Source organism: Mustela putorius, unplaced genomic scaffold (assembly GCF_011764305.1).
Source record: "Mustela putorius furo isolate JIRA1106 unplaced genomic scaffold, ASM1176430v1.1 tig00000174_pilon_pilon_pilon, whole genome shotgun sequence".
Lineage (NCBI taxonomy): Eukaryota > Metazoa > Chordata > Mammalia > Carnivora > Mustelidae > Mustela > Mustela putorius.
Genome location: NW_025421304.1, coordinates 39059649 through 39084280, shown reverse-complemented (window position 1 = coordinate 39084280; position 24632 = coordinate 39059649). Strand labels below are relative to the sequence as shown.

Here is a 24632-nt window from a genome sequence, read left to right as displayed (position 1 = left end):
ACTGAGTCACCGCTGGCCATTGGCCTTCTCCAAACATACTACACAAGAATAACAACAACAAAAAAACACTGGCCACTGATGTTGGATATAGTAAGGCAAACCCATACTGCATGTGAGAGAGTTGACATAAACACAGGAGGGAAAACCTTCCTAAAGACAGTGATGCTTCATGTCTTTAAAAATGCTCTCAAAGACTTCATCTCATGGGATTTTCATGGTCCCAGGAGCTGGGAATTATTCAGCCTTTTCATAGACGTAGAGACTGAAGTTCGGAGTGTAGCCTTCTACACTTGAGCCTGGGAGTTGTGTCTAACTCTCCTCAAGGACATAATAAAAGTAGAGTTGCCCTTGGTGTCAATGTTGGTATTGAAGGGCTGATCAGCTTGTGAAATACAGCATCATATTGATATAGAACAGAAAAGTTATTAATTTGTAGTTAGAAGATGCTTTTCGCTGCGGTGAGCATGACACGCTTGCTAATGGGCACCGATGGCCATTGATTTAGGCTATTAGAATAGCAGCTGGCCTTCTTCAATCAACCAAGCAAGTGTTCTCCATAACCAGGATGGACCTGGCAAAGGTCCAAAAACAAAGCAATTTGCTACTTTCCATTTCCCTAAATCCATCACCAAAATAACAGAGCAAATGCTCCCATTCAAATCACTTTTATATACGCTCAGGCTGAACTAGATGAAGGCCCTTGGCAGGCAAAACGTTCAGTATCCACTTTAGCATTGTCAATACACGAAGCAATCAAGCCAGGCCGGTACCATGTAAATGCAACAGCAAACATTTTAATAATAAACTAAAAACATTTGGACCCCTCGACCAGACACCTGTGCCCGAGCCAGGTTTGGGAGCCCATCACTGAGCAACATTAATTGATATCAATAACCACCCTTTACCGACCAGTAGTGGATGTCAGCCTTAGATCGACCTTCCGCTCCTCATTGAATGCTTGCCTTTTAGAAGAAACAGAAGCCCAGAGAAGTTAAGTTACTTCCCCCAGGTCACAGAGCTACCAAGGGTGAGAGCTGGCATTGAAATCCAAGTGCTCAGATCCCAGAGCCTGGGTGTTTGCGGGTCACAGATGCTCTGAGGACCAGAGCTGGGGTGGTGAAAACCAGGTGCCGGGCCTGTTCCGCTTCCGACAATGCTGGCTCCTCTCCCTGGAACGGTACAAAGCTGGCGGGAGCTGAGGAGGTAGAACATATATTTCGCTGCCTTTTTAAAATCCTCGGTGAAACAGACATGACCTTCTTTTAAATGTCTCCATCCCAGATACTCCGGTGACATATAGGAGGGCATAAATGCTGAAGAGGGAGTCTTGGTGCTTTGGACGGATAAAGACAAAAACATGAGGCGTCTTGTGCTCGGTTCACCAATAACTTCCCAGAGGTTTGGAAATTCCCGTGTCTCTGGGCTCCCTGCCAGTGGCCAGGCTCGATGCCTCTACCTCCACTCCAACCCACCCGATCCTTTAAAAAATTCTGACCAAGACAGGCAAGATGTCTGAAGCCACCAAACCACAGGAGGAGTTCCAGAATCAATCTCTGTTCCTAACTCCTGGGTGGTTACACTGTGGCTTCCTGCCGTCTTATAAGCCCGGATCTGTGCCCCAAGCAAGAGGGACCGTCCTATTGAAATTTACCAGCAGCTGACTTGCTTTGCAGATTTTCCTCGTTGACCTCCCCTGCTCTTTTGCCAGAGGCATCTTTTGCCTGAGGGAGGATGAAGATGTTGAATCAGGAATGCAAAGGGAGTAAAAGATTTAATATTCCGCGTAAGGACTTAAGCAAAACAAGAGTCTTGAAAGCCAGACTTGACTGAGAGAGAGAAAGGCTTTCTACTTTGCAAACATGGTCCTGGAAGCCTTAGGTAGAGCTAAATCAGGGTTTTATGGAGGAGAGGTTTCTTCCCACCCTGAGACCTTTCAACCTGCATGAAGGAGACAGGGAAACTGCTGGAGAGGGAGGCAGGTGGGAAGGTTCCCTGGGTCTCCGAGAGTTGGGCTTCTGAGCTTGACTCCACAGCCGTTACACAACAGAACTTATTTTAAATGTATGCTGATTTCCAAGCATTTTACTCTACTTTGTTTCCTGTGAGCTCAGCAGAATGAGAAAGACCAAAAAGAGAAAAAAAAAAAAAATTTCCTCTGTTCCCCTCCTCTAGAAGAAAGGCAAGGTTTGGGTCTCAGAGGGGCAGGTCGTCCGTAACCGCCTGTTGAGGACGGAGAGGCAGCCTGCTTCCGGGGTGCAGGGGGGCTCTGTAGCTCACGGAGGCCGGACCGGGAAGGGGTTAGGTTCTGAGTCTTGTCCGAGGCATGTCCACAGTCACTACACACTTTTCATACTTTCAAGTCCTGAGAGGGCCTTTAGTCACCAAATAAACAAACAAAACCCCAGCATTCCCCACTTAGCTAACTCAAAATATTTTCCCCATGGTGTATTCCTATTACAGTTCTGTAGAACTGCCTGGCAGAGACGCAAGTTTAGGAAATGCCAACTTAAGAGCACACACAAACGACCAGGACTGAGAACAGAAACCACCCACACGAACACGGCGCAGCCACGCAGAACCAAGAACTAAGACCACTCTGTCTGGACATGATTGTTTGTTCCCAGAAAATTTTTCTGAAGAAGAAGGGTAAGACTGAACTAGTGAAAACCGTCACTGCTCGTTTCAAGGCGCAACAGTCCGCTCTCTAGGGCATTTATCAAAAACAACTTAGAGGACTTAATTCACGACTTACCTAAAAACTTTGTCACGCCTACCGGCACTACATCAGCACGTCGTGAACTTGACCGATGTCAGTTTCCTACCTTACTTAAATCCTGAGAGCCTGGACCCTCCTCGCAAATGCTGTAATATTTTCATTCTGACTTCCGCCTTCTGAAAGGTTGCTAAGAGTTATTGAGGCGATGTTCCCTATGAAAATAAGCTTTATTAAATGTACCTGTGCCTTATTAACGGAGTCACCTGGTGATATTTTAGGAGGGTGTACCTTGAGCTGTAGGACACCTGTCTGAAAAGCTTAATGTGGGAGCCCAAGTGATGTTCCAGCTCCGTGGCTCCTAGACGCCTTTTCCTTGGCCAGAAACCAGCACTGTCCCGATCCCTTGCTTGCTTGGGCGACAGCTCTCCGAACTCGGGAACTATGTGACCGCCCCTGACCTTTGTTTGCGGAGAGCCCTTTCTTTAGGGAATGGGCCTCTAATTAGTAGACCCGTCTCCCAGATCACAGAGGGGGCCCTCGACCCAATGCTGAGTCTATCTTGGGGCTTCTCTTCCCCAAATTTGAATGAAAACATCCTAAACTGGAAGGTGAATGGAGCTGTGCTAGTCCTATAGAGTATGCAAAAGTGAAAGCGTGGTCCACATACCCCAAACTCTTGTAAAGGGCCTGTGACAAGATAAGCTCAGCAACTAAAAGCAATTTCACAGAGTACTATTATGCTTATTTCATCTAGTGTTAAAGTTTGCATTTTGTATGTCTTTGCTTTCTTTTCTTTTCTTTTTTTTAATTTGTTTATTTACTTGAGAGTGAGTGAGCCAATGAAAGAGAGAGCCCCGAAGGAGTGGGAGAAGCAGACATCCTGCTGAGCAGAGAGCCCAAAGCAAGACCTGATCCAGAGGACCCTGAGGTCATGACCTGAGTAGAAGGAGGACACGTAGCTGACTAAGCCACCAGGGAACCCACTTTATTTCCATTTTCAGAGCAAAAATTTTTATTATATCATTAGGGAAAATTGTTCAGAACTTGAAAGTAAAGCAAAATGTAGGGTTGGGGCCGGAGATGTTCTTTCAATGTCACACACCGGCCTTATCCAACATGTCCCTCATGGATTATCTGATTACCTAGGACAATGGAATTCATTTTCCTAATGACATTAAGAGAGAAACTGTGCTAACAGAGTCAGGGGGTTCAACCGGGGAAGCTCTTAGACCCTGCCCTTTGTGGCTAATCGCAGACCCAACAGGAAGAGCGCTGAACCAAGGACACCCTACTATGTCCTCGGGGGCAAGAGAGACTCCCCACTCCCCAACAGCCCAGACAATGAGAGATGGTCAGACTCTGCCAATGAAAAGCCACCGTGATTCCGACTCCCAGCGTACACCAGTGTTTTTTGGTTTACAACAACCTTCCCAACTCTGCCCTCCCCCACCCCCCACCCCATGAAAGAGTGGCCCTCTCCTTTGCGCTGTGGACTTGCCTAGGGTTTTCTCACAGGTCACTTGTCCTGGGTTCCAGGTCTCTGCTATTACTGGTCCCCCCTCCCCCTTTTTTTTCCTGGTAAAATAACTAGTAGTTTAATTTTTAAGGTTAACATTCTTGTTGTTCACTATGTATTGAAGGTTGCAGACGTAGTGAAATTACATGTTGATTTGTAGATCTCTTTATAGTAGAGCTGCCAGGAACGCTCCGCAGAAAGGATAACTCTGAAGGTTACAGTTGGGGGACCCCACGCCCTTCCCTGAAGGTCCGTTGCTCTGCCATCGTCCCTCCTGAGTCTGGCAACGGCCTCCTTCCGGCCCTACTCTCTGTGCCCCTCTCGACACGGGGGATGACCACTGGGCCACATCCCCATAGGGGTCCACCTGTCAACCCCAGATGTCCCCTACGTCAGCCCCGCGATTCGTTGTCTTGTCCCCTTCCTCCATGCCTAGAACGTGATGCTGACTCCCTCTCCCAGCCTGGTTTATCCCCACTCACCCTCGCTTTCTGTTTTTAATCCGGCAAACTTCCTTCCACTGAAAAATGCAGAGCTAACCATATTCCTTGGAGGTTTTGACTCAGATTTTGAACTGTTTTTCAAGCACTAATTATTTCTTTCATGTTATTCAGAATCAATGTTCCTTATTTGGAAATTCTCCCACCCCTGTGGATTTAATGTATACATATGAAAATTAAAACAACTTTTAGCTAAAAATAGATCCTCGGGGAGGGCTCAAGAATCAGCTGACACACACAGTTAGGAGGAAACTGGATGGCTGACAACTGTTTTGGCTTCGAATGGGAATGAAATAGGCTGGTGCAGCGGTTGGCCACTTTGCAGGGGCGGCCTGCCAAGACATCATTTACTAAGATGCTCGCAAGTAGGAGTGGCTTGTGGGGGGTGGCTAGAACCCGGAGTCGGAGGCACGACCACACTCTGCTGCCCCCAGAAGCAGCTGGCATGTGAAGAGGCCAGCTGAATGTTTTAGCACAACTGAGGTCTGCAGCTTTTCAAGGGTTTCTTCTCCTACAGAGTGCGGTCTGCCATTCTCAAATCCAAGAGGTTCGGCATCCCCGAAGTGGAACTCATTTGGCACAACACCCAACCGGAACTGATGTGGTGATCCTTATTTATCCTACTTAGGGTGAATATCCATCTGTTTTCCCGCAAAAATATCTGTTTTATTGCACAGGGTTGCCCCATACGCCCCTGGTGGAGTCATGTGATATGGAGCATATGCCCGTTAATAGCTCTCTCACTTGCAAAACATGCCCGGTCTTAGGCTGGGGAGACTCCCTTCTCCAGTGCTTTTCAAGGAGCATCCTTTTAACATGTAGCCAAAGAGACCCAATCATGAGTGGTGTGTGTGTGTGTGTGTGTGTGTGTGTGTGTGTGTGTGTTGGGGGTTGGTGGGATCGCTGGTCCCCCTAGAACACGTGAGTCCCTATAAGGGAGACCTGGAGGAAGTAGGAAGAACTTGTGTTCTTTTTCAGAGGAGACAAGCTTTGCCTCTGTGCCTCCTTTGGTAGACGCCGGCGCTGCCTGTTCCAATAGTATCGCTCTGCAGACATCCCCCTCCCTGGCCTTATGCTTTCAAATCATGAAATATACCGACCTTTATCTAGAGCTTGCATGTGGCTGGCAGTGTCCTAACACGTTTGCTTGTGTGATCTTGATTAACCCACGAAACATCACCACCATGTTACAGATAAGGAAACTGAGGAGCTAGGGGTTGGCTGGAAATGTCACCATTGTAAGTGATGAAAGCAAGCAGTCCAACTCAGGGCGCCACACCATCAGCCCTGTGATGCCCTCAGGGACACCCCAATCTGTTCTCAGTAAGAACTGGAGCGCTTCTGTGGGAGGAAATTGGATATGGCTTTTCATATGGAGAGTACTCACAGGGTCAGGAGGTCACAGTGTGTTTTTCACCATTGGCCCTTCTTCGGAGATGTTGGATCCTTGAATCAACCTTCATGCCCTCAGCTATAAAATGGGATTTTCAATCCCATCTTAGAGCAGTTGATTTGATTAAATGGATAATATGGTCGCCCCTTTCCTGGATCAGAGAATCTCAAAATGAAAGACCCATTCTCATCTTAAGGGTCCTGCATTGTGTGGTCCCTCGACCTTAACATTCACCAACCCAATCTTCACGGGGGGACCCCAGCTCGTAATGCAGTCCTCAGCATCTCAGAGAAAGCTTCTTGATGGCCCTTTCTATAGCAGCGCTCCAGAAATCACCATCATGTGACTCTGTCTTATTTCCTTCCTAGTATTTTTATCAGATTTTCATGTCTTGTTTTCCTGCGCTCTTAGGTGTTTATTCTTTTTTATTATTATGTTATGTTAGTCACCACACAGTACCTCATTAGTGTTGATGTCGTGTTCCATGACTCATTGTTTGTGTAGGACACCCAGGGCTCCTTGCTGCCCATCAGCGGGCTCACCCCCGCCCCTCTGAAAACCTCGGTTTGTCTCTCAGAGTCCACAGTCTCTCATGGTTCGTCTCCCCCTCCGATGTCCCCCCTTCAGTTTTCCCTTCCTTCTCCCAATGTCCTCCATGCTAGTCCTTACGCTCCACAAGTAAGTGAAGCCATATGATAATTGTCTTTCTCTGCTTGACTTAATTCACTCAGCATCATCTCCTCCAGTCCCGTCCATGTCGATGCAAATGGTGGGCATGCATCCTTTCTGATGGCTGAGTAATACTCCATTGTATATATGGGCCACATCTTCTTTATCCGTTTGTCTGCTGAAGAGCATCTCAGCTCCTTCCACAGTTTGGCTATTGTGAACATTGCTACATGAATATTGGGGTGTATATACCCCTTCTTTTCACGACATCTGTATCTTTGGGGTAAATACCCAGTAGTGCAATTGCAGGGTCTTAGGGGAGCTCTTTTTTTAACTTTAACTTTTAACACTGTTTTCCGAAGTGGCCGCCCGAACTTGCACCACCAATAGTGCAAGAGGGTTCCCCCTTTCTCCGCATCTTCTCCAACATTTGTTGTTTCCTGCCTTGTCAATTTTTGCCCTTCTAACTGGTCAGAGGTGGTATCTCAGTGTGGCTTTGATTTGAATTTCGCTGATGCCTAACGATGTTGGACATGTTTTCATGAGTCTGTTAACCATTCCCATCATGTCTGTCTCTCTCTCCACAAGAATGAAAAGTCACAACATGAGAGGCAATTTACAGGTTGTAAGCCGTGCACTTAGTGCAGGGTGTGACGTAGGGCAGGCGACCATTCTGTATTTCTTAATTGATTAACTCAACAGATATTTGAGAATCCATGTCACTTCCTTTCCTATATCCTATTTTTGTCTCCAGAAGGAGAATGTGAGTTGGGTTGAATAAAACAATTGGGGACATTTTGATGGCAAGTATTTGCACCTCTCACCCTTTTGCTTTCAAGCCAACAAAAATTTCATGAAAATTAAGATGAAAGGGACAGACAGAGGGCACCACAATTATAAGAACGGGTATAGATTTGGTCTATTACAGGATAATGAGATCTTTTGCCTTCTCAGACTATTTAAAGCCATGCTTCATCTCTCCTACTTTCTGTTTTGATGCCTTACTCATTAAGCAGCTCAATTCCTGTGGTTCTAATACCTTAAATTAGGAGATGCTCCTGTAACATCCGTATGTTCCTCTATTCTTACTCTCGAAGAAAAACAGAAATAAGAGAGATTTATACCGGTTACAGAACTGTGTGAGCAACGATACACTCAACAGGTTGACGAGTGGGGCCATATGGCATCACTTTGAGTTTCACAGTCTTAATGAGGCAACCTGCTCACCGGCATCACCAGGGAGAAGCCTGGTATGATGGCTGTCCTCATCCCCTGTCACCTAAGACCCATTTCCATTTGTGTGAGTGCTGGGTTCTCAAAATCCTTATGCATGGAGCATAGGCTGCAGTCAGGGGATGTTGGAACAGAAAGAGGCCTTAGCAGCAGGGCACAACACCTGCACAGTGCACTCCTGTTTCCGCCAGCCCGACAGCACCCCCTTCCTTCAGAGAACAGCATCTCCACATCCCCAGACCCAGCCAACAGAAATACCACATCTTCTTGGACACTGAGATTGGTTCGGGAATAGGCACATGAGCCAAACCTGACCGAAAGGGTTAGCCATGAGAAGCTTGCCAGAATGCTTAGAAAAGAGATGCTCTGGGTTGTGAAGTTGGAAGAATAAAAGTCTGGGGCCGCTGGTGGCCCTTTTGGAGGGAAGCCCTCTGAGAGCGGGGGGGCGGGGGGGGTACCAACACTCCAGAAAGCAGAACTGAGGAATGAGAGGGGATCCTGAGGACATCATCAGAGGGTCTAGATCCTGGTCTTCCTGAAGCCAGTTCAAGCTTCAAAAACTTCAGTCATGTGAGCTGATAATTTTATATGTTTTTGATGCCAGGTGGAGTTGGGTTATTTTGGATTGGATCACAAGGCAAACAGCTCTGGTATAAGGAGACTAATATACCCTTATTATACAGACTGGGAAACAGAAGTCCAGAGAGTAAACGGGGTCATACAAGTCAGTGAACTGGGAGCGACTCCTGTGATTATGCACGTCTTTTCGAAAACTTCTAGATGTCTTCCATAATCTAGACCCTTGGGTTTCCCTGGGGCTCTGCTCACACCTTTATTTCATATACAGGTGCCCCTCAGTCACACTGCCACCTTTCCTGCCACCTGTCCTCTGATTTACCTGCCAACCATCCCCATCTCCAAACTTCTCACATGACTCCGTGCCCGCCCCAGCCCTCCCCACGCTTCCCTCTCATTCGTCTCCTGTTCTGAACTTCTGGAAGGCTGGTGCACCAGCTAACCACGTGGCCCCTCTTCCGCACATTACATGCATTGACTATTCAAAACACTGAAAACCGATTTCAAAGTCTTCATTGACGGCAGCCGGCCCATAGCTCTCCAGCTCCCAGCACCGTCCTCTGCTTCCTTGATGGCCGAGAACAGCTTCCGTCACCGGCAGTGGTTTGATAGCAGCAGTACATGCGGTTGGTCTCCTGTGGCGTATCGTTCGATCCACACACCAGTGTCGGGAGCAACAGTGACTTCATGGCGTGACGTTAGATGCTTGTGAGGGGCTTGTGAGGCGGCCGGAATGAGGAAGCCGACTGCATGGGGGAAGACAGTGGAAGGGCCACAGGGAAGCCCCAGCTACTATTACTGATACACTAACTTCTAGCAGCTCACATTCTAGAGTTTTCCATAGACCAGCCACTCTTCAGAGCCCTTTCTATGGATTCACATTTAATTCTCAGAGCAACTTCATGAGGCTACTGCCATTATAATATTCCTTTTACACACGAGGGAACTGAGCATTGAGGCACAGTGAGGTTTTTGTGCTCCTCTAACTTTCCGAAAGTACTTAGTTGATAACGGGCAAACCTCGACTTTGAACCCAGGCAGCCTGCCCCTGGGGTCTATGTTTCGGAGGTCTAATCTTCCCAGAAGTTGTGAATTTTGGAAAGTGAAATTCTTAGTGTTGACAACAAATTTCTCTTCATTAACACTTTTTCATTAAATTCTTCCACAAGGAGCAGCCAGACAGGACATATCTGTGGGGCAAATTTAGCCCAAGTTCTGACAATGTGATTTCTCTGGTCTGTTTATTTCTCCCATTCTGCTGATAAGAAAACATAGGCCACGGGAGCCCTAACTACATTCCTCACCTTCTCAGGCCCTCTTCCTCCACGACTTTATCTGCTTCCTCTCTTGGAAGCAGGACAGAGCACCCGAGTCCAATGGAGGGTCTCTAAGAACCTCGTCACATCCCTCTCCAATATGCGTCTGTGTTCTTTTTATTCCATGGTTATTTACTATATCACCTTACATTTAGGAAATAAGGTGGTTAATATCACGGATTTTTGAAGATTCTAATAATGTGAATTGACCGGATTATTAGATTGTTACAAATATGGTGGTGGGCTGGAAGGGCGAACTTGTCAAAATACTACATTTCTGCAGGGCTCATTTAAAAACAGGAAAACGTCTCATTAACGTAAATAGGGGTCCACGTACTGAGCCAAAGTATAATAATCACCCTCATAATGTGGAGTGAATTAAGTGACATCAGAGTAATGTTCCTTGGCGTATCACAACAGTTTAAGTAAACATACCACTCGAAACTCTACCCATACTCAGATCTAGGCAGATTGCAGTACAGGTGATGTTAAATCATTTCATTAATCATTTAATCAATTTCCCAACTTGAGGGCAAATACAACTTAGTAGTGCAAAGTACAATCGGAAAATGGAAAATAAATTATTGGGTTTTTTTTAAATCACTACAATGAAAAACAAAAATAAAAGGACTTGGCAAGTGTTCAAGGATAGAGAACATAGACAGACAAAAGCCCAAGTGAGCTTAAACTCAGGAAACAGGCATTTTTCCACCTGCCAGTTGGAAAGTTCATCCATTTATTACCATCCAAATGAAATCTTTTCAGTGGGGTCAAAAGGGCCTTTGTTTTGACATTTAATTCACTGGCGATGTATTTCCTACGTTAGGATGCAAAACACCTCTCACACTGCTTTCTCATTAATTGCCTTCATTTTTCAAGTTCCCTGTTTGATTTATAGTCAATTAAAAACACCCTCGAAAGCCATGGCTCATGTATGTTAAGTACAAATATGATTAATGCAAAACCACGCACCCCATGGATGGCCTGACCCCTGGCCAAAGTCATGGTCAAGGTGGAGCGACCCAGCAGTGTCCTGGTGAGAGAAACCCAGGAGGAATGTGAGAAGCCAAGAGCGCAGGTCATGAGCAATTTTGCAGTAACTGGATCTCTTTAAAACAAGGAAAAGGAGGTACTTTTTCTGTATTTTTTTTTAACATTATAGAGGTTGTGAAGAGAAAAAAAAAAAAATGCATTCGGAATCCTCTATCACATCCAGGTTGATGAAAGTAGATAGGAAAATGGAGTGGCACATCTTCTTGCTGTGTCACTGTTGCCATGACCAAAAACAAGACACTAGGCTAAAGAACTCTAGATTAGAGCCCGGGGACTCAAATCCTGGGTTCAAATCTTGATGTTGCCAAATACGAGTGACACGACCTTGGGTAAATTGCTTTGCCTTGCCCAAATTTAGTATCCTCACCTGTAAAATGGGCGTAAGAGAGAATTGTATCCCCTAAGGTCTGGTAAGAGGTTCAAAGGGGGCCCCCCACACTTAGAGAGTGCCCAGTAAATGCCAGCTGTGAAGGTGGTAGATGTCACACTGCTCAACGGCTGTGGTGCATTTTATGAACCCCAACACCTATTCCCAAGGTATCATGCTTCTTCCATTTTCCAGAAATGCTCCCTCTCTTCTTGCTGTCAGCATGGGCATATCGCCCGTCACAAGGAAATCTCTTAAGACTTGTCCCCACCTGCCTCTCTAGAAAATGAATTTGAGAACGCACCGAAACTTGAGAAGAGCATCAGGAACGTCAACGGCAGAAAAAGTAATTTCAGCCTAATGCATTTGATATGTGATTTCCCGCTAAAATGAGGTAAATAAGAACACTTGGCACATTTTTTTACAAAACAAAATCTACTCAAATGAAAGAAGTGCCTTCTCTGCTGTAATTAGTCCATATTCCTGTTTCATTTGTTTTTTGGTGCCAAACGATCTTTTACATAATTTTTTTTAATTTGTATTTTTTGCCAAATGACCTCTTAAAAGAAAATTCTAACCAAGTAAATGGTAGTATTCTCCCTCCATCTCATCTATTTGCTTGGGTTTTTCTGTTTTGTTTTTCATATCCAGGCTTAGAAAAATATTTTAAAAATACAATCTCATCAATCCAAGATTTAAAAAAAAAAAAAAATCAACTGGTCCATGAAGTTCAAATCCTAAAATTACTCATTTCTTCAGATTTTTAATGCCCACGATTTATCTTCTATAAAGCCTGGCTTAGATGGCCATTGTAGGGACATTGAGCCCATCTCAGGTCTATGGATAGCAGGACTAACAAGAACAGGAACCGCAGCAACACTGACCGTCGTAAGAGCGGCTTTCATTTATTCATCACTAGGCTGAGCATTTTTTCCATCAATCAGCATCAACTCTAAAAGTATGGACTGCCATTATCATTTTTAGATGAGATAAACCAAACTCAGAGGATATGAAGAACTTGCTCACTCATGGCCACACAGCCAACATGACTGGTGAATAGAATATGTGCAGAAACTATGTATGTTGTTTTTGAGCTAACGTGGTTAAACCTCTGGGATGTCCTGCCCACACCTCTTCTTGTCCCCAGCTCAGTGACATAAGAATGACTAGAAAGGCCAAGATGGCAAGACCAAGTTGGAAGTAGCCTGAGTCCTCAAGTTCCTGCATGGAGAGCCCCCACTTGGAGTCTAACTACCCAAGAGAGCAGCCTGGCCAGCATCCTCGTGACCGGAATGAGAAGTAAACTTTACTGTTAGGTTACTGGGACTCTTTGATACCAAGGCTATTCTAAGTAGTCCAAGTGTGTTATTGAAAGTGTAATTCTATGGGTTGTACGAGTCAGAAAATGACAGGTGTTGGCGAAGATGCAGAGAAAGGGGAACCCTCTTACGCTGTTGGTGGGAATGTAAGCTGGTGCAGCCACTCTGGAAAACTGCATGGAGGTTCCTCAGAAAGTTGGCAATAGAGCTCCCCTATGACCAGCAATCACACTATTGGGTATTTACCCTAAAGATACAAATGTAATGATCAAAAGGGAAACCTGCACCCGAATGTTTATAGCAGCAATGTCCACAATAGCCAAACTATGGAAAGAACCTAGATGTCCATCAACAGATGAATGAATAAAGAAAATGTGGTATATATAGACAATGGAATACTATGCAGCCATCAAGAAATTAAATCTTGCCATTTGCAATGATGTGGCTAGAACTAGAGGATATTATGCTGAGCGAAATAAGTCAATCAGAGAAAGACAATTATCATACGATCTCACTCATATGTATAATTTAAGAAACAAAACAGAGGATCACAGGGGAAGAGAGGAAAAAATAAAACAAGACAAAAGCAGAGAGGGAGACAAACCATAAGAGACTCTTAATCATAGGAAACAAACTGAGGGTTGCTGGAGGGGAGGGGGTAGGGGATGGGGTAACTGGGTGATGGACATTAAGGAGGGCACATGATGTAGTGAGCTCTGGGTATCACATAAGACTGATGAATCACTGACCTCTACCTCTGAAACTAATAATACACCATATGTTAATTAATTGAATTTAAATTTTTAAAAAGTATAGTTATACAAGCTGTATTTTAGGTGAACTCAGGTGCAGCAGTATGTGTGTGTGTGTGTGTGTGTGTGTGTGTGTGTGTGTTTCACAAAGAGTAGTTCAGGAAGGATAAACAGTAAGAGACAGAAAAGTACTGATCTAATAATGCCTAGATGGCCAATGGGGTGTCCTTTCTGGACTCTTGAAGTTGGAGCTATTTCCCATTAATAGAATCTGGAGGGTCATGAGTATCGTTCCCCTTAGCTAACTCGATCATAGATCTTGCCACAAGGCTAGGAAGATGTGTTTGAGCTGATGTGGCCAGGGCAGGAGAGTCTGTTCTATAATTTTGCCAAACATAGATAGTCAGCACCTTATCACCTGGTCCTTTTCCACCTTAGCTGTGTGGCTTGTCAGTTTCCCAGGCCACTTATTCTTCTGAAGCCTGGGTGTCAGCTGGGAGAGTGTAACCAGAATCCGTGTTCAAATCTCATGGGGCCAAGATGATGGCTACCAGAATCCCATGATTTTCATATTACAGACGAAGCAACAGTACGAACCCATTAAGAGAATTCTGGGTGTAGGAGGCATCTAGGGACCCCCTACCTTGAGGAAACCCCTCAAGGATCCCTCCCTGAGTCCAAAGGCCTTGAATGGATGTTTCCTGTCTTCCACGCTGTCTTTCCCTTTCTTCTTGTACTTCTCATACAAGAAAAAAAAAATGAATAAGCACATCTACCCAGTTCATTTTTCAAGACTGAGATGAAGGCAGGAAACTTTTGTCCAAGTTATCATGAGTTGGGGGCTTTGCATCACACTGTGAAAGGTACAATGAAAGAGCTCCCTGGGTTACATTAGAAGAATAGTGGGATACCATGTTTTGATCCTAGAAGCTTGTTGAAAAATGGCCTTTTAAAGACGAAAGCAAGTCTAGTTAGTGGAAAGGAGAGTAGAATAAAGAGTTATTTGGATGTGAAGAAAATAAAAGGCTTTAGAACAACTGAAGGAAAGATGTATTGGAGCGAACAGTGAATAAAATATTAGGGAAATAAAAGGAGTGGAGGTGACCATTAGTAACAGTTAGAGAAAGATGAGTCATTGAGAATTGAGGAGAAAGATGGAAAAGGATGAAAGGAAATATTACTGTCGGAACAAAGAGAAAAGGAAGCCATGGGCAGAATAAACATTTTCTATGGCCTCCTAAAAGCTGAACCCAAAATTGGTTGACTATAAGTCTGGGAATATGGGCAGATATATTGTGTCTGTCAGGCAAAGAGACACCACTTTCGGACAACCTCAGAGAATGGTAAAAAGTGTAGACATCAACTGATTGATTATGCTGTGTTTACACCTTCCGCAAGACAAAACTTTACAATCATTGGAAACCAGAGCTCTTAAATATTGTAAAGATAAAGCAAAACTGGAAAGTACAAACACCGTAAATGGAGTCCGAGAGATGTTACTAGCCTAGTGTCTTGTAACCTCTTTTACTACCTACAACTTCAGCTTCTATGTATGTTGCTAAAATCATCCTAACCATTTCCCACATCTTGGCATGCAACCTCAAGTATCTAAGTATTTTAAAACTTTCTGGTTCTGTTTGACTCTTTTCCATTTTCATGCAGACATTAGCTTTGTGTCCCTATGGCTTTCATCCTCTGAGCACCCACCACGCAATTGGTTCTTGTTCATCACGTTTTCAGAGCTAGAAGGGTCTTGTGTTGAACCCTAGGGGAATGCATGGGAGAAACAGAGCAAGAGAGAGGGAAGAAGGAGAGGGAGCAAGAGAGCAGGGGTGATGTTCATGGCCTGGGGGGATGGTTCATCAATACTCAATTCTCCAGGCTTTTCCTTTCCTCTGGAATAGAGCAATGCAGTGTCATTTCTTCTGGAAATCCAGACTTTCCAAAACAATATTCAATAGGCATTCTCAAGTCTATGGAAACTTTCTTCTTCATTTAGGCACAATTAACCTCATGTGCAGGGTCTAACTCATAACAACCTATGTTCGTTGCTTTGACACGGAACTCAAAAGCACCAGACTAGATGTACTCTTGGTAATTTTTTTTTTTAACCCTAGTAATACACATGAACCTACAGTTTCACTGAGAGGGGGCTAGTCCGATTTTGCTGATCCAACAATTTACATACAAATTCATATCTAAAACTTTAAATATCTTCAATTCCCCTATCACTGACTTTTCCTGAACGTGGTATCGTTGATAATCAAGCCAGTCCCATTTAGCATTTACTAGCTTACACAGAATCAACAACCATAACCCGCTTAATTACTTAGGGGATTAAAAAAAAAACACAGACACACACAAAACTGTGATATTGGAATGTACAGTATGGTCTAGTTTAAATTAAAAAGATCCCCCAAAGTATGATTGTTTCCAGCTTCTCAGCGGTGAATTAAAAGCTGTTTGGTGTCGTGAAAATTACAGAAGCAATCACATTTATGGGCCTGCTTTGCATACCAACTCTATTAATTTCCATACTCAGGGTGGCTTCGCATTTCCACCCATGTTAATATAGATGCCATTTGGGATAATTGCTTGCAAAAAAAAAAAAAAAAAAGGAAGAAAGAAAGAAGAGGGAAAGGGAGAGAGAGAGAGAGAGAGAAGAAGGAAGGAGATGAAACAAACAGATGAATGGGGAGAAGAGCCAGTGGGGGGAAAAATGGTCTCTTAAGCAAGGTTCCCTTTGAAATACCTTGATTCTGATAAATAGAAGAATCAAAAGACAAGGGTTCCCGATGACCTGACCCAGGAGTCACACTCAGGGATCAAATTAACATGAAATCACATATTGTAATTCACTTATTGTGCCGGGCCTGAACCTTGTCATCGCCGACTCTAATTGCCGAAATGATTTCATTGGTCTAATTACATCAAGATGTTCGCGGACTTCACCTTGGGTACTTCCCACCGTGCCCCGCATTGCGTCTTCATTACTGTGCTCCTTTCAACTCTCCAAATGCGTTCCAGCCTCACAGAGCCATCCAATCACAAGCAGGCTGGTTTTGTTTTGTTTTGTTTTATCTTGCCTTATTTTCCTTTTCTTTAAACCCACCAGCCACAGAGCCCGGGAACGGAGGAGCCCAGTTAGCGTGGAAGGTGAGCCTGAGACCGTAAGGGCAAATGCACAATGATCTTTCCTAAGGGACCTTGGAGCATCTGGCCAAATTAGACCATTGTTTTCACATTCTACAATCCCAAGTGTTAAAGAATGGTGCTCCAGAGCTTACAATTTTATCGTTATTTGTCTACCATCAATTTTAGATTCTATTGTGCTAAAACAATGCTTGCTCTGCACTTAACAATGCACTCCATGCCCTCATAAAGATAAAACAATATGATACCGGTATTAAAAATAGAAAGAGATTATAAACCACAGACCTGAAGAGAGCATATTTTAATTGGAATTTCGGGGGATTTGAGTTTAGTCCACAAAAGAGCCAGTAGAGGTTTTGCATGTCTCCGAAGACCCTCTTACTGGCCTTCAGAATAGGAGTTTTGAATTCCTCTGACCAAAAATTCCCAGAAGCCAACATCCTGCTCTCACCATTGTTTTGATCTAACATGAGGCATAAGAAATCCCAGTAAAACAGCACATCCTTGGGAAGGCGTTGGTTTTGCTCTCAGGAACCTACCCAGGGGAAATGGATTTAATGTCCTTTGCGTGGAGTAGCACTCCTGTTGGAGGCTGGCGGTCTCCTTTTCTGGGAGCAGTGGGGAAGTGCTCACCAGTGATAAAATACTCAAGAGATACACAACCATTTTCTTCACCTCTCAGCCGACAAGGCTCTAATTCAAGCACTGGATCAGGCAGTGACATATAAGGAAAATGATCAGAAAACACTTCACTTAGGGAATACTGCATCCTGAGACACATTCTTAGACTCTGGTGAATTCAAGTATGAGAACAGACCCAAAGAATCACCGAGTGACATTGCTTACAGTTTAGAATCGCCTGGTCCTCGATGAACTGAGCTGGCTGGCTAATGTGGAACACTTTCTGCTGAAATCCAGGCGTGCAGTCCAAGTCTTCTGCAGATGTTAGCAGCAGCACCTGAGAAAAACCGAAGCCATCAATATTTTAACAGCGTCTTATGTGTTTGCCCCACTAACTTCTACCAAATCTGTGACTTTTAGAAATGAGCTGAGGTTTTAATTTCATTTCCCAAATAAAGAGGTAAGTTGATACTTCTCCAGTGGCTGCCAAGAATTCGCTTTGGCAATGAGATTTGGAAAACACGCAAATAGGAACAGCTGCTGTAGCTTCCATCAAGTTGCTGTGAAAGAAATAACTTTGTCAGATTTTTACACCTGCTAAGAATCTCACCATGGTTTCTATGTGTGAAAGTTCATTACAAAAACAGTCAATTTCATAGGACGCCCAGGTTAAAACCAACTTCATTGTCATAGATGCAAAGGAGCAGTGCCATCTTTAAGGAGGAGGAAAGCAGAATATTCCACTGGAAATTGCTTCCCGAAGGAATTCGGGGCCCACTAGACCTTCCCGATCCAATACGGTGGCCGTGAGCCACACTCGGCTACTGAGCACGTGAAGTTGTAGCGGGGCTGAAGTCGTCAGTATAAAAGATGTGTTGGATTTTGAAGACTGAGTACCAAAAAGAAGAATGGTGTCAAATACCTAATTTAAACATCTGTAGATGGATTACATGTTGAAACAATAATATTTTACAGACTGGATAACATAGATATATTATTAAAGTCAATGTCACCACTTTCTTTTTACTCTTATAAGTCTGGCTACTAGAAAAATCTAAAACTTACAATTGCTTCAAAAAGCTCAGTTTTTTTTCTTTACAAATCCTTGGGGTGCTTCATCCCACGGTCAAAAATTTAGGCTGTATGTTTTGGAATATACAAGTGTGTGACACATTCTTGGACAAGGGATGATTTAGGAAGGTAAGAAATAGTTTTGGGTTTAGTAGGTCAAGATTACAAGCCCCGTGAAGATGGGAGGGACCTCTTTTTCCCCAACTTTGATACCAAGCACCTACTGCATTTACTGGCCCAGAGAAGACGCTCCGTATTACTTAATGCATAAGTGCTAACGTTCTCTACCGTTCCTTTATGGCGAGCGCTATGCTAAGTTTGTTATATGCATCATCTTCTTGGATCTCTACTGCAGCCTATGATGTATTTAATATTTCATAGGACAAGGGCCTCACATTCTAGAGATGCTGACACTTTTCCAGGATGGTGCATTTAGGAGGACGGGGGCCAGGATCTGAAGCCAGGCTTACATGTCCTCTCATCTGGATGATGGTCGGAGCTCCTCCCAAGCCACCGTAGGCTTTCCATGTCTCGGGGTGGGATTTTACTTTTTTTTTTCTCTGAGCTGTTTCTCTGAAATCTGGGGAAGGCCGTTTTAACAGAGCATGGTGCCGGCAGAGAGTTTGGAAATTCACATTTTCAGCAGAAGCCCTTGACCATAACTGATGAGAATCTGTGCACAAATACCCCAGCCATCTCACCCCCCAGGAGAGAGCTCTCAAAGGCAGTGTTCTGTCTCCCTGTCTCCACGTGCAGCCCCAGCTGCCCACGATGGCATCTGGTGAGATAACTCACCTTCCATTGGCTGCCTTTCCTTCCCTGACTCGCTTCCTCATGAAATGGGAATTTCACGATTCCCGGGGTTGTCTGACACCTCCTCCCCCCCCAAAAAAAATCCACTTGCACTCAAATCTTTGATTTACTGCCTGCTTCTTAGGAAACCAAATTTTGATCCTGTGTTGCAAACTCTTAACCACTGGACACAAGCTGTTGAAGAAAACTCATTATTATTCCCACCAGCAAATTCCAAAGAGTGCACAAAAGGTTGGGATGCCTTGGAACCAGGGCTTGTCTCTAAATACCAGCCCACTGAGAGGCACTGAACCCCAAGGAATGAGAGCGAGAATTAATCTTCAGAGGTTCGTGGTGTGGCTGAACCAAGGAACATCAGAGAAATTGAAATGGGTCAGTCGTCACCCTGACTGACATCATCTTTCAAAAATCAAAGGGGTTAGGATTTTATAGTTCCATATTGGAGCAGTTCTGCTTGTGAAACTTTCCCTTGCCTCCAGGGCAGACTCTGGGAAGATTGCTTCCAAGGCAATCATAATGCTGACATCCCAAGTGGCACACACACAGAATGCAGATTCAGGACTCGGAATAATTTGCGGGCAATTCTGCAAGCAGAAAATCTATAACTGGCCAATGCAAATCCAGTTAAACAGAAAACGGTCAAAGGCGGCCTCCAGGCACCCGGTGCCTACAATTAGACCTTAACCTTCTAGTCAGCTAATTCTGCCCTCAACCCCAGACCAGTAAATCAGTCACCCCCTAGAACTATGGAGATGCCATTTCTCTAGCGATCCTGAACATAAGGGTCTGGACCGGGTTGAGGGATTAGTTCAGTGGACGACGTGGATCTTGTCTCTCCGGAGCTCCATCTCTGTCCTGACACCTGGGCGGGCTCTATTCAGGATTCCTCCAGAGTCAAAAAGGAAAAATAAACCTTTTCCAACAGCTGACCGTCCGGGAGGGTGGGAGTGGTGAGAGGACTCCCAGAGGCTTAGCTTTAATCTGCACATTCTTGGGTCGCGCCACCCACCAAACTCATAAGGGAAAAGCGCGCAGCACTCTCCTGGGCAACGTGTGACTCGGTGCAGCGAGAACGAGTCCCTCCTCCCTGCGTTCATTCATTTACGTATTGCCCCAAACTTGTTCATCGCCCGGGATTCAGCAAGCACTTGGCGAGGTGCTGTTCTGGAGCTTATCTATATAAGCATCATAAGGCAGGAATTAGAAGCACAAACTCCAGAGGTTCAAATCCTGGCCCTGTCCTTTACTGACTGACAGTAATGGAAATCGGGAGACTAAGATGTACTTTCAGCGGATGGTGCATGTGAACTACAATAGGGGCGCTCATTCAGTTAGGTGTCCGACCCTCCCTCTAGATCACTCTAGGGTTCTCTCTTGCTTTCCCCGCCCCCCAAATTTAAAAAATTTGAAAAAAATATAACAACTAGAATAGTGTCCCACAGGGTAAGTGACCAGCAAGGGTTAACTGTTCACGTGGACTAGAAAAGATGACAAATCATAATTTAATTAACTAACTAGAATTTTAACTTGAGAGGAAATTGCAGGTGTCTTGGAGAGCACATAAAAGCCAGGGACAGGGAGTTTAACTTCCTCTGGGGGGACCAGGGAAAGCAAACCCATGGAAGGGACATTTCTGCTTTGATCTCAAAGATGGGCCAGAATTAGCTAGATAAACGGAAAGGAACATAGACTTCTCTTTTTTGCCAGCACACTCTTTGCTTTCACGTTTAAGTTCCTTTGTGTCTGTCTGGGTTTCATGTAACACATCTCTGAAATCAGAAAATTGTATGTAAAAAAGAACCCAGACTAATTTAGGGCTTCCCAAAAGCTGAATGTCTGACTGGGTAGTAGTAGTAGAAAATACTACTGATTGCTAGTGCCCTTGACTTTCTAGCAGAATTTAAGCATGAACTGGTCAGGGATACCCACTTGCCAATTTCAACCATAATGAGTTTGGTGGAAGATTATGAAGAAGCCTCCCTCAGTGGTTTAAAGATAAGTGTTTGTACATTACTCCCCAACTAGATGAAGCCCCTTCTCCAACACCATCAGGTGTCACTCTTACATATACGCTACCTGGACCTACTTTTCTCCAAACCCTCTTTGATATTTCCAGAATATATGCTATGAACATTCTGAATTTATCTTTAATGCCTTAGAAATAATGGTCTTCCTACAAGGTTTTGGGTTCATTTATGCATTAGCTTGCATCTCATAAACAAGAAGCAGCCAATACACCTTTGAAAGCTCAGCAGTGGTCAAATTTTATGATCACTGAAGGATTTCTATTATTTGAAAATTACAATCAGCCTGCTTATGAAAGCAGATTCGTGTCCAGACCAACTATAAGTACGGAACACAGCCACATCGGTTCGGTGGGAATCCTGGTTTATTAGCTGCCATTTACCAGCTGTGACCTTGGGCAAGTAACCTTCTGTGTCTCATTTTCCTCCGATGGAATTTGGAACAATCATAGTATCTTAAAATTATTATGAGGACTAAATGAGTTAATTGTCTTTAAGGGCCTTATGTCATTCAGGGCATAGTAGTTGCTCAATAAATGTTTGCTATTATTATTACCATTGTTTCTCTATATTCTGTTAAAAACAATAGACACAATTCACTGATACCATATTCCCTAGGATAGACATTGACAGATATCATCCAAATATTACTCTTTTTGCTACTATAAAACTGGCCAGTGTATAGACTGTGCTCAGATATATTCAAAGGGAAACAGCAAGGGCCTGAGTCAGGTAGAAGGTGGAGGAGGGTTTGCATCTTGGGGTCAAGCGCACAATGGTAAACATCAGTGCCCATTGTGAGCGGAGTTGTGCTGGTTTTGTGGGACACTGGTGTACACCAAGCGTCCTTTAAAACGGTAGCTCAGAGCTCCATCCTCTGTGTAAGCGCCACTGCCCTAACCGTACACACCGAGAGCAAAGCCTTACATCACACTCTTTATAACTGCCTCTTATTTTAGCTTCCATTTCTTTGCTGCTGTTCTGAGCTTTCTTTTTTAAAAAGAAAGGGTTTATGTTTATCCTGACAGGTAGTGATTCACGAACATAGCCAACTTTGGATTTTGCTTCCAGAAAAAATTTTTTTTTTTTTTTTCTGTCCCAGACTGCAGGTTGCCAACTGGCAGCAGACGCGACGGACGTGGCCAGCAGATCTGGTGAGTTTAGCGATAGCAGTCTATCATAAAAGTTAAATTATCCCGTTATAAAGGGTGTACCTCTCTTGGCTGTCCTTGTCTGCACCGTTCCCTGTATTATCCCTCCTGCTCGCTTGACTCATTAACACACTGTCTGGCCCCCGAGGCATTTGAGTTTGCAATCCCTCCTCTAGACTTGGGAAATGGGCTTTTCAAACAAAGAACTCTCCTTGGTATGAGTCTCTACTTACTTGTCCTAATTGTATCCACAACTGTGTGCTCCTAGCTCTGTTGCTGTGGGTTTTGCCATGTGACTGAGTTCTGGCCAACACGAAGAGAGTAAAAGGGTTTTCGCCACTTCTCAGCCTGGCCCCTGAACTGTCTCCTCTTCCTCATCTATGAAAACAGAAAGGAAGGACTTCCAAGATGGTGGAGACTTCCGGTAGAAAGAGCCCAGTGCACAGACCCTTACGATCTAGGGCTGCGTGTGTGAGCCCGCACCTCTCCTGGCCAACGACGATATGCTAAATGTGGAAGGGACAGGGACACAGAGGGGCTTCTCTACCATGGTGTCACAAATACATCCCAGGGGTCAGAGAAAAATATCAGGACTGAAGAAAAGCTTAACACAACTGTATCCGAAGTAGCCATAGCTCCAAAGAGAAACTTCCTGCCACAAATGAGCCCAGCGGGCAGTGAGCAGCCTAAGATCTCATCGTCACGTAAGCCAACTCCAAAATGGTATTTGCCAAGTGAACTCACTAGTGTCTCCTGGCCCCTCATTGTTTTCCTCTCACGGACTCACTGCTTTTTGCTATTAGCGTGGACGGACAGTTTCTTTATCCTTGCCATAAAACACCTCTGGTTTACTTGTGTCAAAGTCAGCCTACTGGAGTCTTTTTGGAGGAGCTTAGATTGGCAGGGAAGAAAGGCTGCCGCTCCGGCTTGCAGGATATAAAAATGTTACAGCAGTGAATTTTGATTGATTCTTTATCCTGCCAGAGTCCTCGAAGGGTTTATAAAGGCACCCTGCCTACACGGAAAGCACGGAGAGAAGAGGCGCTTTAAAAACACACACAAGGGTACATCCATGTACACACAAGCACACATGCACACAGGCACGGACACTTGTGCATACCCTCATGAGAGCGTCAACTCGTGTCATCCACACTACCCACGAATCTGACCTCCTGACCATCTTCCTGGTGATTGATAGCCTCAGAGACACAGAATCCCTGCCATTTTCTTGGCCTTTAATGTAACCGACACTTAGAAATGATTTTGCGATTCTTGGGAAGAAAAAGAGAGAGAATACTTCTGGTTTGGTGAGTCCTTCATACCCAGTTTGAACTGCTTCCCTTCACCCATAGTTTGGAACCAACATCTTCATCGCCATCTGAATGCTACTCCGTATCTTTTCTTCAAATTGTTAAATGCAAAGCCACAGAATTACCATTGCCCAAGGATGTCCTCAGCCCAATCCCCAGAACCTGTGGATATGTTGGATTAAATGGTCATGGGGAATTAAAGTTGAAAGCCAACTGACTTTAAAAAAGAATAATTATCCTGGAGTATTCAGGTATAATCACAAGGATCCATGAAATTGGAAGAGAGAAGGGTGAAAAGCTCGAGAAAGGGATGTGACCCTAAGAACCAGGCTGCAGAGATGAGGTGTAAGAAAGCCTCAACCTGCCATTGCCAACTTTGGAAGTGGACAAAGGGATGACCAGCCAAGGAGGGCAAGAGGCCTCCAGAAGCTGGAGAAGGATAAACACAGATTCTCCTAAACATCTGGAAGGAATACAGCCCTGCTGATACCTTGGTTTTAGCCCAGTGAGGCTGATTTTGGACTGCTGATCTTCTAAACTACATGATAATCCATGTGTGTTGTTTTAGTTCATCTTAGTTAACTTAATTTTTTAAATTTAGCTGATTTCAGTTAATGCTAAGCACATGGCAATTTGTTACAGCAGCTGGAGGAAACTCATACAGTCTACTATGGTATTGCCCCACAGTAGACCCTCAGAAAACATTGTCTCCCTTTACTTTGTTGTTTTTTTTTTGTTTGTTTGTTTTTTTTTTAAGATAGAAATATAATCTGGGCAAACCAACAGAGAGAGAGGAACAGAGGAAGGAGGAAAGATGGAAAAGTGGACGGAAATGGAGGGAGAGAAGAAGAGAAGGAAGATGAAAACAGACTCATGACTTTGGAACCCTGGCCAAGACTGTCAGGTGGTCATGATGTAGAAATTGCTGTCTGAGGGCTTCATTCCTGAACACCAACAGCACAGCTTCTTCTCTTTGGTCTTAGCAACTGTCCTTGCAAGTGGTAGGGCATTTTTGATCTGCTATCATAACAAAGTAGTAGGGTTCATTTTTTCCATTAATTTCCTTAGACAAAGTTTAC

At 44.3% G+C, this 24632-nt stretch overlaps 1 protein-coding gene across 1 annotated transcript in view; it reads right to left on the bottom strand.

The window, feature by feature from the left end:
- CDH13 (cadherin 13) overlaps window positions 1–24632 on the bottom strand; it is a 981609-nt gene that overhangs the window by 742608 nt on the left and 214369 nt on the right. Inside the window, exon 2 of the mRNA XM_013056985.2 lies at window positions 17410–17521. Coding sequence (XP_012912439.2) covers window positions 17410–17521 — 112 coding nt within the window. The remainder of the gene's footprint in view (window positions 1–17409; window positions 17522–24632) is intronic.